Source organism: Saccharomyces paradoxus, chromosome VII, assembly GCF_002079055.1.
Source record: "Saccharomyces paradoxus chromosome VII, complete sequence".
NCBI classification, from domain to species: Eukaryota; Fungi; Ascomycota; class Saccharomycetes; order Saccharomycetales; family Saccharomycetaceae; genus Saccharomyces; species Saccharomyces paradoxus.
Genome location: NC_047493.1, coordinates 418,332 through 433,721, shown reverse-complemented (window position 1 = coordinate 433,721; position 15,390 = coordinate 418,332). Strand labels below are relative to the sequence as shown.

The following is a 15,390-nucleotide window of genomic DNA, read 5'->3' as shown; positions in this document are numbered from 1 at the left end:
TTTTCACCCCAGTATCCATTAACGAAGACAAAGGAGAGTAAGGCAGCCCGGTAAAGCATTTTGAAGATAAGAGAACCATTCATTATAGCTCACTTGTAATTACACTTAGAGCTGAGTCTAGTGAAGACAACATAGTACTATAGCCATGCAAAGCCCATATCCAATGACGCAAGTGTCTAACGTCGATGATGGGTCTCTATTGAGGGAGAGTAAAAGCAAGTCCAAAGCAGCTGCGAAATCAGAGGCGCCAAGACCGCATGCCTGTCCTATATGCCATAGAGCATTTCACAGGCTGGAACATCAAACAAGACACATGAGAATTCATACTGGTGAGAAACCTCATGCTTGTGACTTCCCCGGATGTGTAAAAAGATTCAGTAGAAGCGATGAACTGACGAGACACAGAAGAATTCATACCAATTCTCACCCTCGAGGTAAAAGAGGCAGAAAGAAGAAGGTTGTGGGCTCCCCTATGAATAGTGCTAATTCTAGTGCTACTAGTATACCAGATTTGAATACAGCAAATTTTTCACCGCCACTACCACAACAACACTTATCGCCTTTAATTCCTATTGCTATTGCACCAAAAGAAAATCCAAGTCGATCTTCCACTAGAAAAGGTAGAAGAACAAAGTTCGAAATCGGCGAGACCGGTGGGAATGATGCATATATGGTCTCATCTCCCAACCCGATGGTCAAGATTCCCGTGTCGGTGAAGCCTCCACCTTCTTTAGCGCTGAATAATATGAACTATCAAACTACATCCACGCCTACTACTTTGTCTTCGTTGGGCAATAGTCATAGTAGCAGCAGATTAAAATTGAATGCGTTATCGTCCTTACAAATGATGACGCCCATTGCTAGCAGCGCACCCAGATCTGTTTTCATAGACAGTCCTGAACAGAAACAGCAACAACAACAACAAAATTCGCTCTCGCCACGTTATTCAAACACTGTTATACTACCAAGGCCGCGATCTTTAACGGATTTTCAAGGATTAAACAATGCGAACCCAAACAGCAATGGAAGTTTCAAAACACAAACTCAGAGTTCCATACAGTTGAAGAGACCAAATTCAGTTTTAAGTTTGAACGATTTGTTGATTGGCCAAAGAAATACAAACGAATCAGACTCTGATTTTACCACCGGCGGTGAGGATGAAGAGGATGGGTTAAAGGATCCGTCCAACTCCAGCATCGACAACCTTGAGCAAGACTATTTGCAAGAGCAATCAAGAAAGAAGTCTAAGACTTCTACACCTACGACAATGCTAAGTAGATCGACAAGTGGTACGAACCTGCATACTTTAGAGTATGTAATGAACCAAAATCACTTACATTCTTCTTCATCATCACCTGATTTCCAAAAGGAATTGAACAACAGGCTACTAAACGTTCAGCAACAGCAACAAGAACAGCATACTCTGCTTCAATCACAAAATAAATCGAACCAGAACCAGAATCAGAATCAAAATCAAAATCAAAATCAAATGATGGCTTCTAATAGTTCGTTAAGTACAACACCCTTACTATTGTCACCAAGGGTAAATATGATCAATACTACTATATCCGTCCAACAAACCCCTATTCCCCAATCGGATTCACAAGCTCAAGAATCGGAAACGCTACCACCCATAAGAAGTTTACCATTGCCCTTCCCACATATGGACTGAGACGCTGGCAAGTTTTTGGCGGTGTAGATATATCGAAAGACAGTAGACAAGAATTAATAATATTAATAATTAATAAATAATAGTAATAATAATAATAATAATAATATTTAATAATAATAACAATAATAATATTTAATAATAGTAAAAATACATATTTTAATTGTCTTAGTTTTCGCAGTGATGATTAACTGTTATCATTTTCAAAGTCATCTATATGTATTGATTGAGCTCTACTGTTATTTTTAACTTTATTATGGCCTCCTAAAATGTAATTTTTACCAGTATTAACCATTTTACTCTTATTTGTATTTTTATTGATAATAGAACCTTTGAAATTTGACATTGGTGATTCAATCCACAGGTTGTTATTGTTGCTACTACTAGTGTTCTTGTATGGAGTTGGTGTCGTAGGCGCTGTTGTCATGGCATCGGTTGCTCTAGTCAACGTAGTTGGTTGCCTCGTCATATTGGTGTTGGTTGTGTTAAATGAATTGTCAAGAGAATAACTCTCATTCATGGAACCAGGTCCTTGTGTGCTGCTATTGTTGTTGCTACCGTTACCTTCCTGAGAAAGCAGGCTACTTTTATTGAACAAGTACCTGTTCGAAGAATTTGGAGTAGAGTTCTGAGGCTGCTGCTGCTTATTAGTGTTAGCATTGCCGTTTTTTGACGTGGACGGTATGAAAGAGGTGGACGAATAGGCATCGTACTTCGATAAGGGAGTGAAGTTTTCAATATTCTTCTGCGGACCTAATTGCGATGGTATGGAAGTATCGCTTATGGCTACCGATGTTATTGTAGTCGGTGGAGTAGGTATCACAAATTGAACATCCTCAGGGAATAATTCGAGCAAGTCAGACGTTGTTAGTTTTATTGATTTGATCTTTGGTTGTTCTTCACAGAAAAGGTCCTTATAAAATGTATTATAAACTTCAGAGCCGTCATTCCACAATGCGATGTAATCTTTTAAAGCTTGGAAAGAGAGTTGATTCTTTAAACATAACTTTTGGATCAAATTATCATTATCATCTCCATCCCTGATTTGATGGAAAAATAAATGGTTCAATAAGTTTATGGATATTTTTTGTAAAATCAAGTCATCTAGAGAAATCTTTGTTGTAAATTTGATTAAATGGTATAGTGCTAAATTTTTTTCCTTTATGATCAAATTTTCACATAATTTCAAGGAGCTGAAAAAAATTAACTGAGAGAATAATTTTTTGACTGAGGAAGAGCCAATAAGACTCACATTTTCCTTTTTTTCTTCATCTTTTACTCGTTCTTCTTGTCCCTGTTCTTGGTCTCGATCTTTTAATTGTTGGGTCAATAACAATGAAGTGAATAATGGAACGAGATAGAGCTGCATGTATTGTTCTATCACCACATGGTTGTTTTCACTGCTGTTATCGTCAGAAGATTGAATTAGTGGGTTGATGTTCAGGTCATTATAGTCCCTTAGAAGTTTAGATGTCAAAAGAATGGTTAAGTTCAAACAGCGTAATAAATCATTTACAATCATGATTGAGTCCGATTCGTGATTTAGATTCTGGTCAAAAGTAAACAGCGATTTTGAAATAGGTGGTATTGGCGGCAATATTAAGTCCTCGAACCAGTATGGAATTTGGTACCTTGTTTGATACGATTGCGTCCAGTCTATTTTCCTGTTGTTATTATTATTGTTAGTAGTGGTGGTGGTACTAGTGGTGGTACTAATACCATTGTTGTTACCATTGTTATTATTGATATTATTATTATTAGTGATGCATTTCTTGTTGGATTGGCTAATTAATTGTGAAATACTGCCCATGTTGATTAAGAATTTCGATAAAAGGAATTGAATGATATTTAAAGTGGATGCTAAACTTTGAGTAGATCCCAATTCACCAAAGCTTGAATGTAAACAGTGAGTAGGAACCAAGATTAAATAATTTAATGCAATGTCAAGTAACAAAATTAATCGATTTTCCTGCAAATAATTCAACTCAGGGTGGTCAATAACTTCCATTAGAACTTGGAAGTAAAAGGACAAATCATTTGAGTTAATGCTGTCGCCAGAGCTCTCTCCACCGTTGTCTGAAATGCCATTTTCCATTATTGTAGAAATTGCAGATCGATATAGTTTCGGATCAACTAAGTTTGGGAAGTGAGAAATTCTTTTAGAGATCTTATAGACAAAATAAGGAGATGGCAAAACTTCCAATGAGGATGTCGATGCTAATGAAGTGATGATAAAGAAATCTACCTGGTGATCTGTCGTTATCCAATTAGAAATTTTTTCATCACCAATAATTAAATTCGTTGCCGAAGGATCATATCTTTGCCATTGTGGCACCCAAATCTTAAGCAAAGTAGATCTCAAACCGAGCCTTAAAAACTCAAATAAATTTGGCGTTATTTCTTCAAAATTTTGAACAATGGAAAGAAGGGACAGTACGCCGAATTTTATCGATTCCCCGTCCTGTTTAGTGGATGTCGCATTTTCTTCATTATGATCTGCCATAAAATCCTTCCATATCTTCAGATTGTGCAGGATCAAAGGATGGAACTGTTTATGGATGGAAATGTATGCAAATAACACCGCTATAAGGTCCCATATGATATTGCTATTATTAGCAGCAGCAACGGCTGACTGTAAAAGGGGAGAAAAAATGTCCACCTCTCGCAGTTCAGAGTCAAAATCTTCTACAGGATGAACTGAAATCGGCAAATATTTAAAAGAGTTTATGAGCTTGAAAGCTATTTCAACAGGATCATTATTGTGGCTGCTGTCTATGGAAGCTAGTTTATGGAAGGCCTTTAAAATAGCTTGCAAAAGAGCGTCGGCGGTGTCTTGGGAGATCCGCGAAACTGCCATCACCAGTGGTGCATGACCAGCACACTTCTGCATTCTGGTGGTAAGGGTCTGTGCTGCTTGTATTGTTGTTAATGCTTAATTCTGCTTCCTTTTTTCCTTTTCCCTAGGATCCTCCTTATATGAAACAGAAAAAACTGCCGCCGAGATCCAAGCAAAAAAAAAATGTACTAAGTTTAGGATCAAGGTGGCATACGGGGTAACGTCTTTTTCCTAGTATATATAAATATAAATATATATATCATTTCTAACGGTTTTCGTGAAGAATATTGAATATCATTAAATACGGTATCGCTTTTCACGCACATTATTATAATGTCATTTGAGACGGAAATGAAAGCTCGCGGAATGTTTCCGAAAAAAAAAAGAAAAAAAAAAAAAAAAAGGGGCAAGCCCCACAAAGGGGCGGCGCGTGGTGTTACGTACTGGTAAAGTGAATTATGAAAAAAGTTCTACAAGGGGCAGGGGTTTCTGTTCGGCCAATACGTATGTGTCTCCAGATACGACTATGATGTGGTAATAGTTATTAATAAACCTATATATACTACTCATATAAGTATCTGTATATATTTATGTTTGTACACATAGAGTTTCTTAACAAGTAGATGGTTGGATACAATCAGAAAAGAAATCTTTAAACAACTATTTCTTTTACAATTACTTATATATTTGGTGGAAAGAATAAAACATAGGAAAAAAAATGAAGACCTTAATTGTTGTTGATATGCAGAATGATTTTATTTCTCCCTTGGGTTCCTTGGTTGTTCCAAAGGGTGAGGAATTGATCAATCCTATTTCAGACTTGATGCAAGATGCTGATAGAGACTGGCACAGAATTGTGGTCACCAGAGACTGGCATCCTTCCAGACATGTTTCGTTCGCAAAGAACCATAAAGATAAAGAACCATATTCGACATACACCTACCGTTCTCCAAGACCAGGTGATGATTCCACCCAAGAGGGCATCTTGTGGCCCGTACACTGTGTGAAAAACACCTGGGGTAGTCAATTGGTTGACCAAATAATGGACCAGGTGCTCACTAAGCACATTAAGATCGTCGACAAGGGTTTCTTGACTGACCGTGAGTATTACTCCGCTTTCCATGACATCTGGAACTTCCACAAGACCGACATGAATAAGTATTTAGAAAAGCATCACACGGACGAGGTTTACATTGTCGGTGTGGCCTTGGAGTATTGTGTTAAAGCCACCGCCATCTCCGCTGCAGAACTAGGTTATAAGACCACTGTCCTGCTGGATTACACAAAGCCTATCAGCGATGATCCAGAAGTCATCAACAAGGTCAAGGAAGAGCTAAAGGCCCACAACGTCAATGTCGTGGATAAATAGGAGCTGAATGATATTTTTTTCAACCTAACGATCTAAGGCGGCTTCCAATTGCACAATCTACTATATAATAATCTATAATATATATATATTATACCGATTTCCGACATATGGCGAAGGAATAATAAAAAATATCTAGCGTCTTTACGCCTCTCTTTCTTCTTCTTTGGGTAAATTGCTTAAATCATCTGGCCGGCCCACCGCGAAAAGATTTGGCTGGGCCTCAACTGCACGCGCCTTTTTGTATTTTTCACGTTGCAGGGACAGCAACGTCAAAACTTCTACATTAAGGTAGCTTGGTAGCCACTGTCTGTCTCATTCAAATACCGGCCTTATTTCTCGCCAATCCGCATTCTCTCTTCCCATCTGCATCCTCTTGTATTTAATAGGGACAGGTTGCATTAGTTAAAATCTCGCTTCCATTTCCAAGAGCAGCAAGAGCAATTTGAAAAGGGAAAGGAAATAAAAATAAGAAAAAAAGAGGTCATGTCTAGGAAGCTGTCCCACCTGATTGCCACAAGGAAATCAAAGACAATAGTTGTAACCGTACTTCTTGTTTACTCTTTGTTGTCGTTTCACTTGTCAAACAAAAGGTTGCTTTCTCAGTTTTACCCCAGCAAAAATGATTACAAGCAGACCCGTCTCCCTACGACTTCTCATTCGCAGGATATAAATTTGAAGAAACAAAGTGCAGTTAACAAGAAAGAGAATCAATTGCATAATTTACGTGACCAACTATCGTTTGCGTTCCCATACGACGCTCAGGCTCCCATTCCGCAAAGGGTATGGCAGACCTGGAAAGTCAGCACCGACAACAAAGACTTCCCCTCCACGTTCAGAGCCTATCAAAAGACATGGGCTGATTCATCTTCGCCGCATTACCAATACTCTCTGATTCCGGATGATTCCATTATCCCATTTTTGGAAAACCTTTACGCACCCGTTCCGGTAGTTGTCCAAGCGTTCAAACTGATGCCTAAAAACATCCTGAAGGCAGACTTCTTAAGATACCTATTGTTATTTGCAAGGGGTGGTGTTTACTCAGATATGGATACTATGCTTTTGAAGCCAATTGATTCATGGCCTTCCCAAAATGAGTCATGGTTACACAACATAATAGATGTGAATAAACCTATTCCTTATAAAAACTTAAAAGCCTCACCTCTCTCAAGCGATAAAATTTCACAACAGCCGGGGCTGGTTATCGGCATTGAAGCTGATCCGGACAGAGATGACTGGAGTGTATGGTATGCTCGTAGGATCCAGTTTTGTCAATGGACTATCCAGGCCAAGCCAGGTCACCCGATCCTAAGAGAATTGATTTTAAATATTACTGCAACTACTTTGATGAGTGTACAAGACCCGGGAGTTCCTGTCAGTGAAATGATTGATCCGAGGTATGAAGAAGATTATAACGTAAACTATAGGCACAAAAGACGTGATGACGAGACTTACAAACACTCCGAATTGAAAAATAACAAGAATGTTGATGGTTCAGATATAATGAATTGGACGGGCCCAGGTATTTTCTCTGATATCATTTTCGAATATATGAACAATGTGCTACGGCACAACAGCGATATCATGTTGGTCAACCCGAACCTAAACAAGAGCGACGAAGAAGGTAGTGATGGCGCTTCCGCATTGGCAGAAGAGTTTGATGGCGGTGCGCTGTCCAAATCAACAAGAAGATTTTATAAGAAAATATCAGAATCTTTACAATCATCAAACTTAATGCCCTGGGAATTCTTTTCCTTTTTGAAAGACCCGGTTATTGTTGATGATGTGATGGTCTTACCAATAACAAGCTTTTCACCGGATGTGGGACAAATGGGTTCCCAGTCAAGCGATGACAAAATGGCTTTTGTAAAGCATATGTTTGGCGGGACCTGGAAAGATGATGCTGATAAAAATGCTGGTCATAAATAATGAGGCTCTCTTTCATTCATACCCTCTCAATAAAATTTATTTTTAGTTATTTATTTCTTCTTCGTATCTATAAACATTCTTTAGCTGCCGTGCACGCGCAAAAGCTTCCGAGATTTGCTGATCTGTCAAGATATTGCTTTGTTTAATTTTTTTTTTTTCAAAATGAAAAAGTAATACTATGCTAACTGCGCATTCTACAAACGCTCTGAATCCGTAACCATAAAATACTCATTTTCTATATGCTACATGTCTACATTTATTTGATTATAGGATCAGAGTAAGTTTTTGCTGAAGCTTGAATTTAGTTTTCATTTTCAACTTCTAGCAATTGCGAGGCGGTATCAACAATGCAATCTCTAAACTTATAGAATTCAAATCCTAATAATTTTTTGGTCTTGCAGTTGTCACACTTGCAACAGTTTTTTTTCAAAAAGCTTGGACCGCTGCCAGGATTACCAGTTGCTATCTTGCCTTTTAACTGTGGAAATTCCTCGTTCAGGATATCCAGCGCTTCTTGGGAGCAGAACACATCCTCACACAAAAATAATCTTTGGCCAGCACATTCGGGGTTTTCAAATGCAAGTAAATGAGCTTTTGAAACATCGCGAACGTCAATAAAAGGACCGCTGTAATTATAAAACTTGTCGCCCAATTTAGAACGAACTAATTCGGCAATAACAGCTGAAGAACTATTTATTCCATTTCTAAGTGTGTCAGCGAATAACTGAGGGCCAAAAACAAATCCTGGGTTGATGGTCGATAGCGTAAATTTGATGCTTGACTGGTTTTCCTTGAGAAAATCCCAAGCAGTTTTCTCAGCAAATTTCTTGGAACCGCAGTATGCGGAAATCGCGTTAGCTTGACAGCTTTCCCAAGTGTCTTTGTTCCAACTTTCCTCAGTAACAACGAAGCTGGTGTCCTTCATGTCTACAGGGGAAGCAAGAGCAGCAACAGAAGAAGTGATGACGACCTTTTCAACAGTATCTGCGGCGTATTTTTTAATAGCTTCCAGAATGGATTTGGTACCATTGACAGCTGGAATCAAAAGGTCCTTTTCCAAATCAGTAGTGTTGAAGTGGACCGGAGAAGCTATGTGCAAAACAACTCTGATCTCTTTGCCACGCTTTTCGAAAGCTTTGTCAAAAGCATTTGGAGCAGCAATGTCTTCGACAATCTCCATTGAAAGATTGGGATTGTTAAATTTTTTCAACAAACCATCGTTCTTTTCTTGGGATCTACCCGAACCGATGACCTTGTAACCAGCTCTCAATAAATCGTCCACGACGTGTAGAGCAATGAAACCAGTAGCACCAGAAACAAAAACAGTGGTTTTATCAGTAGTCATGATTATTCTGCTCAATTTTCTTATGATCGATTTTTGTTCAATTTTACACAATTGTATAATATGTTCCTCACTCAATTAACTGAAACTAGATTCCCAAGGCCGATTTCCCATCAAAAAAAATATTAATTATCATAATATATCACTTTCTTTTTCACATTTTTCAACTGGTCATCTAAAGAGGTACTTTAAATAAGCTTTGCCGAACTAACCAAGCCGAATCGTGCCAAGCCCGAGCCAGATCGAGCCCGATCAAAAATACACCGAGTTTCGGTGACATGCGTCCACATTTTTTGTTCATCGTTCGAATAGAATAACGCCTTCCTTTCATTTATGGATTTATTAGGCAATATCATCTCTAATTGCTTCCTAGCTTTTATGGGAGGTCACCTCTGCTTTTTCACATTTGATGTATAAAGGCCGTTCTTCGATTTACAAGGAAAACTGACAATGTTAAACCGTTTGCCCATACCCCTTTATGGTGTACATTAACCCAGTGAGCCTCTTTCTTTATCATATTTCATTGTGGAACTCCATTTCAAAAACAAAACGCGGGTATTCTCTTCTATTTCTGATGCGTTTTTCTTTGTAAAAACCTATATATTTAGTGTATTTGCCTAATCGGCAATATAACCTTGGAAGTGATTTGGAAAAGAATTCAACAGGCACATTGCAGCATATTCACTGCGTGTAAAACGTTAAATACGGTGAACTTGTATTCTTCGTGATCAGCGGTATTTAAACGGTAAAAGAAACTATCTATAAAAAATTAATGGTTGCTAAGAGATTCGAACTCTTGCATCTTACGATACCTGAGTATTCCCACAGTTAACTGCAGTCAAGATGTTTTCTTGAATCAGGCGCCTTAGACCGCTCGGCCAAACAACCACTTATTTGTTGAAGTTTGTTGTATTACGGGCTCATGTAATATCGAATGTCTTGACAATCCTAAAGTCGTTTAGGAGAGTAACTTGTTGTCAGACTTATTATTAACGTGATTCACAGAATGTTACTTATCCTATATAATCTATATAAGATCTGAATCTAACTAAAGGGTGGAAGCGCGGAATCTCGGATCTAAACTAATTGTTAAGGTATTTATACGTTTGGTTGGTTTGGTTCATCTTGGGCAAGTAGGTTGCCTAGTATACTCAATCTTGTCTATTGTTTCGTACGTGTTTCATACATGTTTTATGTCTAGGTTGGTAAATCTAGTAATGCTGAGGTATCTCATTTTGAGATACAACAAAGTTTTCTTACCTCAAGATGGAGTACATCATTCGTAGTCGACTTACATTATATCAACAAATAAATCTATTTGTAATAACCCTGAGAATTGGGTGAATAATTAGATAATTGTTGGGATTCCGTCGTTGTTAAAGGCTATGATATAGATATACAGAATATACTAGAAGTTCTCCTCGAGGATATAGGAATCCACAAAAGGGAATCGATAGTTCTACATAGTGTTATTATTTTATCTTCTTCCTTTTTATATGTCGTCATTCATTTTCCTATTACATTATCAATTCTTGCATTTCAGCTTCCATTAGATTGGATGACTGTTTCTCAATCTTTATGCCATCCTCTTACACCGCATGTGATAATATAATACTAAATAGATGATATTAGAATTTCATTCCAACAATTAGATCCTGTTCATTTTATTCTACGGTGTATTACCACTCAATCTTGGAAATAAACTTTATGCACGTAATTGTTGCCGTAGATTGTATTAAAATGACACTATACAGCTCTTAAGAGCGCCGTACACTGGCATAGAACACAGATAATAATACAGAAAAATAGCAATCGAACCCTAAAAATATCTATCTACAATAGTTCCTGCTTTTTTTTCACATCTATTTTCATTAACCTCTCCATCTTTGTATTGGCGGTACGACATATACAATAAAAAGTTTGATTTAGTTGGCAAAAGAAGAAAAATACATGGATTTTTACATATGCTCAAGTTCGTTTTGACCGTATCTGTTAAGCAAGGTTAGCGCAGGTGTACATTTTGTGGAGGACATCAATAAATTATTATTTAGTTCTTCACAGCTCTATTTTCAATCAAGAAAAGAGAAGAGCTTGCATTGCCATGCAGTATATTGAGAAATATACAAGAAGAAAGCCATAAAATAGAAAACAAACTAATGTGGAAAAATTGAATCATTAATGATAATGTTTTGATTCATTTTATTTTTCAACTAAGGTAGTAGAAACCATCGCCGATTATAATTTTAGGCGAGTCAAGTAGTATCTGTAAATAAAAACAATATGTGAAGATTCAGTGACACAAGAGCCAAAGAAGGCAAAACAAGACGTACGTGTTCACATAAATATACGAAGAAAAAGTATGACCATAGATAAAAACCTTTTTTTTTTTTTTGAAACCTTTCCTACCTGCCACAAGCTTGTCTTACTTAAGTGTTTTGTTGGGTGTTGTAAAGAGGCAGGTATACTCCCAAGATTGACGATAAAAGTCATTCAAAATTGTTGCCGAAAAAAAAAAATTTCAAAAGGTGAAAAAAAAATTCAAACTACGGGTAAACGAGCAATCCCTGTTCGGTGCGGTGATTGGCCTGAGGCAAGCTGCCCGCTTGATTTATAAAAGAGTAAGGCAACCTAATAAATGCTAGCAAACTCTATGTGTCATTCTATTGTCCTTGTTTTTTGGCCCAATCAGCCACATAAAACAAAAAGTTTTACTGCTTCCCCATATTATTGCCTGCCCTAGGAATCCATATTTAGAATATTGACAAAACCATGCATACTGCTGAATTTTTGGAAACGGAACCAACAGAGATCTCATCTGTTCTAGCAGGTGGTTATAATCACCCACTGCTGAGACAGTGGCAAAGTGAGCGTCAACTGACTAAGAACATGTTGATTTTTCCACTATTCATATCCGATAATCCAGACGACTTTACCGAAATCGACTCCCTACCCAATATAAATAGAATTGGTGTTCATAGGCTAAAAGATTACTTAAAGCCATTAGTGGCCAAGGGTTTGCGTTCCGTGATCCTGTTCGGTGTGCCTTTGATCCCCGGTACCAAAGATCCAGTGGGTACAGCAGCTGACGATCCTGCAGGACCAGTTATTCAAGGTATTAAATTCATTCGTGAAAGTTTCCCTGAATTGTACATTATTTGCGATGTGTGTCTCTGTGAATACACTTCCCATGGCCATTGTGGCGTTCTGTACGATGACGGTACCATAAATAGAGAACTAAGTGTCTCTAGATTAGCTGCTGTGGCAGTTAACTACGCTAAGGCTGGTGCGCATTGCGTGGCCCCCAGTGATATGATCGATGGTAGAATTAGAGATATTAAAAGAGGCTTAATAAATGCAAATTTGGCTCACAAGACCTTTGTCTTATCCTATGCTGCTAAGTTTAGCGGTAACTTATATGGGCCCTTCCGTGATGCTGCTTGTTCAGCTCCTTCCGATGGTGATAGGAAATGTTACCAATTACCCCCTGCCGGTCGTGGTCTGGCACGTAGGGCATTGGAAAGAGATATGAGCGAAGGTGCCGATGGTATTATTGTTAAGCCTTCCACTTTCTACTTAGATATCATGAGGGATGCAAGTGAAATCTGTAAAGACTTGCCAATCTGTGCATATCATGTCTCAGGCGAATACGCAATGTTACACGCTGCGGCTGAAAAAGGTGTTGTTGATTTAAAAACAATTGCATTTGAATCTCACCAGGGTTTCTTAAGAGCAGGTGCCAGATTAATCATTACTTATTTGGCTCCTGAATTCTTGGACTGGTTAGATGAAGAAAACTAAAAAAAATGAGCTCACTTTGTGAATAGGAAAAATAATGATGGTAATAAGACAAATGTAACAGTGCCGGCAGTAAGTCCCCATTTGGCCAGTTTTAGGATATACAACGATGCGACCTAGTGAGAACTATATAATGCTCCTAATGGGTACTTATGTAGTAATACGTAATATTTATACATGGAAGGCATTAGCAAGAAGAATCGGTAATGCTTTTTATTTATTTTCATCTCCATTCATTTTTTCTTCTCCAATCCTAAAACGGTCATTAGCGGGCCCAATTGATCAGGTCCTAATTGAATGCCAGATTCTTCCAATTCCGATTTAAACTCCTTCATAGCATGTCTCAGATCTCTATCCATTAAGATCTTAATCATTTGCCATGGTTTCATCGTAGTTTCTTCATTGGCGGAAGTCGCATCTAAATTAACCAATTTTTTTTCGATCATGATGTTACTAACTCGTTCTAACTTTTCCAGAACATTGGGCCTCGAATTTATTTCATCCATAAGTTTTTGCACTTTAATGTGTGCATCAATCTTATCATTAGGCTGCCTGTTGTCCCAAGATTGAGCATAGTATCTTTTCGGATAGATCCAGAAGGGCCTCCTTAAACTCTTGGTGTGGTATGTGATAAAAACATTCGATAGTTCTATCGAACGAGTGACTTTGGAGTTATGCTTCCATAATACTCTCAACATTGTATATGACTCTGGTATTTACTTTCTTCTCTTCGTGTTTATTCTAGCTTTCTATTCGCTGATTTGTTATACTTTAAAATGTATTTCTTTAATTCTGACCGAGCCATATTTTTAATGCATAGAAGATCAATAAGAAAATATGAAAATCATAAATAATACAAAGTAATTGGAAGAACAGAAGAATCTACATGAAGGAGACAAAAAAATTAACATCAGCGGTATATGTATATACATGTACATCGTATACGAATCTGCCATTTCTACAAATTGGACATAGTTGTATGTTTTACATTATCTTTTTCCTAAATTCTGCCTGTCAAATATCACTATGATTACAGTCAGAAAAAAGCTTTTCTGTCCTTTATTTATATTGTTTCATTTTCTCTGTCCTTGACTACTCATCTCTTCGCTTTCTAAGAGAATTTCCATCTGTTACCGCATGCCTCACATGTACAGAAAGTGGTCAATGGTTCATCCGCAGATCTTGTTTGCAATTGGTAGTAAGATACCTTCTTCTCTTTACATTTACCACATGTAAATCTATCGGTGACTGACCTTTCTATAGTGGCACCTTGTGCGTTGTATAAGTTTTGTTTGGCAATTTCTTCTATCTTTTGCTTCAAAGGCGCTGGGGCTAGATCCTTGGCATCGCATGTAGCCAAGAATTCTGGCGTTATATCACCGTTGGCAATTTTATGTTTGAGGTCTGGATTATTCTTTGATATGACGTTTGAATAAATTATACGGTACCTGGCTTTATAAGCGGCTTCGCTAGTGTCACAGTTGTTAACTTTATTCATTTCACTTTCTATAGCTTTCGCAGTGTGTAAAATAGATTGGGGAGGATGCTCACTTTCTTTGGCCAAAACGTCATATAGTGCCTTTAGTACCTGATCACGTAATTTATGGTGATATATAGCCGTATCCACACCATCATTCTTACTATTTCTTGGTTTAGTGCTGACATACTTGTCCTGTTTCGTGGCATCTGACTGAGAGGAGGCAGGCTGATCTACACCGTTCACAGACCCACCTGCAGTCGTCTTATCCTCCGCATTGCCTGGCGCGTGATCTTGATGATGTTGCTGTGCTTGTCTGGAACGCTTGTTTTTATTAATTGCATCTTTCCAAGAGCCAATCATTTTTTTCACGAGCTTGCTGATCTCTGCATTATTAGATTTTTTAAACTTGTTGACTTCCACACCAACTTTTGTTTCTCTCAGTAATTTTTCAGTTGGGACGAATTCTTTATCCAAGGCATGCAAGATTTCTAGAACTGCAGCATCATTACTCTTGTTCTTTTCCAGATTCTTAACATGCACTAGTACCTCCTTACTATCCATGATGAATACACTTATGCGGACTGATTAAACTGTGAACACTTTGCTGCTTGAGTAATTTTTTCATTCATTATTTTTCAATAGGTAGTCCCATCATCGAGTGATCACTTGGTCCCATCAGCATAACGGGGACGGGTAAGAGGTGAAAAATTCCCTAATGAAATTGGAATTATACCAAGAAAATGACCATTGTCATTCGAGGCATCGTTTCAAAAGAATTCCATAAAGCTAAGGTGGATTGGCGGAGCTTCCTGAGGTTTTTATTATCACTATAAGAGAATTTCTGCGTTTAGAATCTTTTAAAAGAACCTAATCACTTTTAGCACTTGCTCTAACCAAAAATATTTGTATTGATTGTTAGGGGGATATACAAGAAAGGCTATATACCAACAGCATCACATAAACACGTTGACCA

The 15,390-nt window shown here is 37.8% G+C and overlaps 8 protein-coding genes and 1 non-coding gene across 9 annotated transcripts; 4 read left to right on the top strand and 5 right to left on the bottom strand.

The window, feature by feature from the left end:
* Nucleotides 1-145: 145 nt before the first annotated feature.
* MIG1 (transcription factor MIG1) lies at nucleotides 146-1,672 on the top strand (the record flags this gene model as incomplete). The annotated part of the gene is made up of 1 exon (XM_033910432.1): nucleotides 146-1,672. The coding sequence occupies one exon, from the start codon at nucleotides 146-148 to the stop codon at nucleotides 1,670-1,672; it is 1,527 nt and encodes a 508-aa protein (XP_033766323.1).
* A 184-nt stretch (nucleotides 1,673-1,856) lies between these two features.
* On the bottom strand, nucleotides 1,857-4,559 carry VIR1 (Vir1p; the record flags this gene model as incomplete). The annotated part of the gene is made up of 1 exon (XM_033910431.1): nucleotides 1,857-4,559. One exon carries the CDS (start codon nucleotides 4,557-4,559, stop codon nucleotides 1,857-1,859), a length of 2,703 nt encoding a protein of 900 aa, XP_033766322.1.
* Nucleotides 4,560-5,223: 664 nt separating this feature from the next.
* PNC1 (nicotinamidase) lies at nucleotides 5,224-5,874 on the top strand (the record flags this gene model as incomplete). The annotated part of the gene is made up of 1 exon (XM_033910430.1): nucleotides 5,224-5,874. One exon carries the CDS (start codon nucleotides 5,224-5,226, stop codon nucleotides 5,872-5,874), a length of 651 nt encoding a protein of 216 aa, XP_033766321.1.
* A 483-nt stretch (nucleotides 5,875-6,357) lies between these two features.
* Nucleotides 6,358-7,800, top strand: OCH1 (initiation-specific alpha-1,6-mannosyltransferase; the record flags this gene model as incomplete). The annotated part of the gene is made up of 1 exon (XM_033910429.1): nucleotides 6,358-7,800. The coding sequence occupies one exon, from the start codon at nucleotides 6,358-6,360 to the stop codon at nucleotides 7,798-7,800; it is 1,443 nt and encodes a 480-aa protein (XP_033766320.1).
* A 301-nt stretch (nucleotides 7,801-8,101) lies between these two features.
* Nucleotides 8,102-9,145, bottom strand: SPAR_G01970 (carbonyl reductase (NADPH-dependent); the record flags this gene model as incomplete). The annotated part of the gene is made up of 1 exon (XM_033910428.1): nucleotides 8,102-9,145. The coding sequence occupies one exon, from the start codon at nucleotides 9,143-9,145 to the stop codon at nucleotides 8,102-8,104; it is 1,044 nt and encodes a 347-aa protein (XP_033766319.1).
* A 770-nt stretch (nucleotides 9,146-9,915) lies between these two features.
* SPAR_Gtrna13L lies at nucleotides 9,916-10,030 on the bottom strand. The gene has a single exon. It is a non-coding gene; the product is annotated as a tRNA-Leu (tRNA).
* A 1,881-nt stretch (nucleotides 10,031-11,911) lies between these two features.
* HEM2 (porphobilinogen synthase HEM2) lies at nucleotides 11,912-12,940 on the top strand (the record flags this gene model as incomplete). Its single annotated transcript, XM_033910427.1, has 1 exon — nucleotides 11,912-12,940. The coding sequence occupies one exon, from the start codon at nucleotides 11,912-11,914 to the stop codon at nucleotides 12,938-12,940; it is 1,029 nt and encodes a 342-aa protein (XP_033766318.1).
* Nucleotides 12,941-13,170: 230 nt separating this feature from the next.
* DPC13 (Dpc13p) lies at nucleotides 13,171-13,635 on the bottom strand (the record flags this gene model as incomplete). Its single annotated transcript, XM_033910426.1, has 1 exon — nucleotides 13,171-13,635. One exon carries the CDS (start codon nucleotides 13,633-13,635, stop codon nucleotides 13,171-13,173), a length of 465 nt encoding a protein of 154 aa, XP_033766317.1.
* A 413-nt stretch (nucleotides 13,636-14,048) lies between these two features.
* Nucleotides 14,049-14,978, bottom strand: DST1 (transcription elongation factor DST1; the record flags this gene model as incomplete). Its single annotated transcript, XM_033910425.1, has 1 exon — nucleotides 14,049-14,978. The coding sequence occupies one exon, from the start codon at nucleotides 14,976-14,978 to the stop codon at nucleotides 14,049-14,051; it is 930 nt and encodes a 309-aa protein (XP_033766316.1).
* Nucleotides 14,979-15,390: the final 412 nt, after the last annotated feature.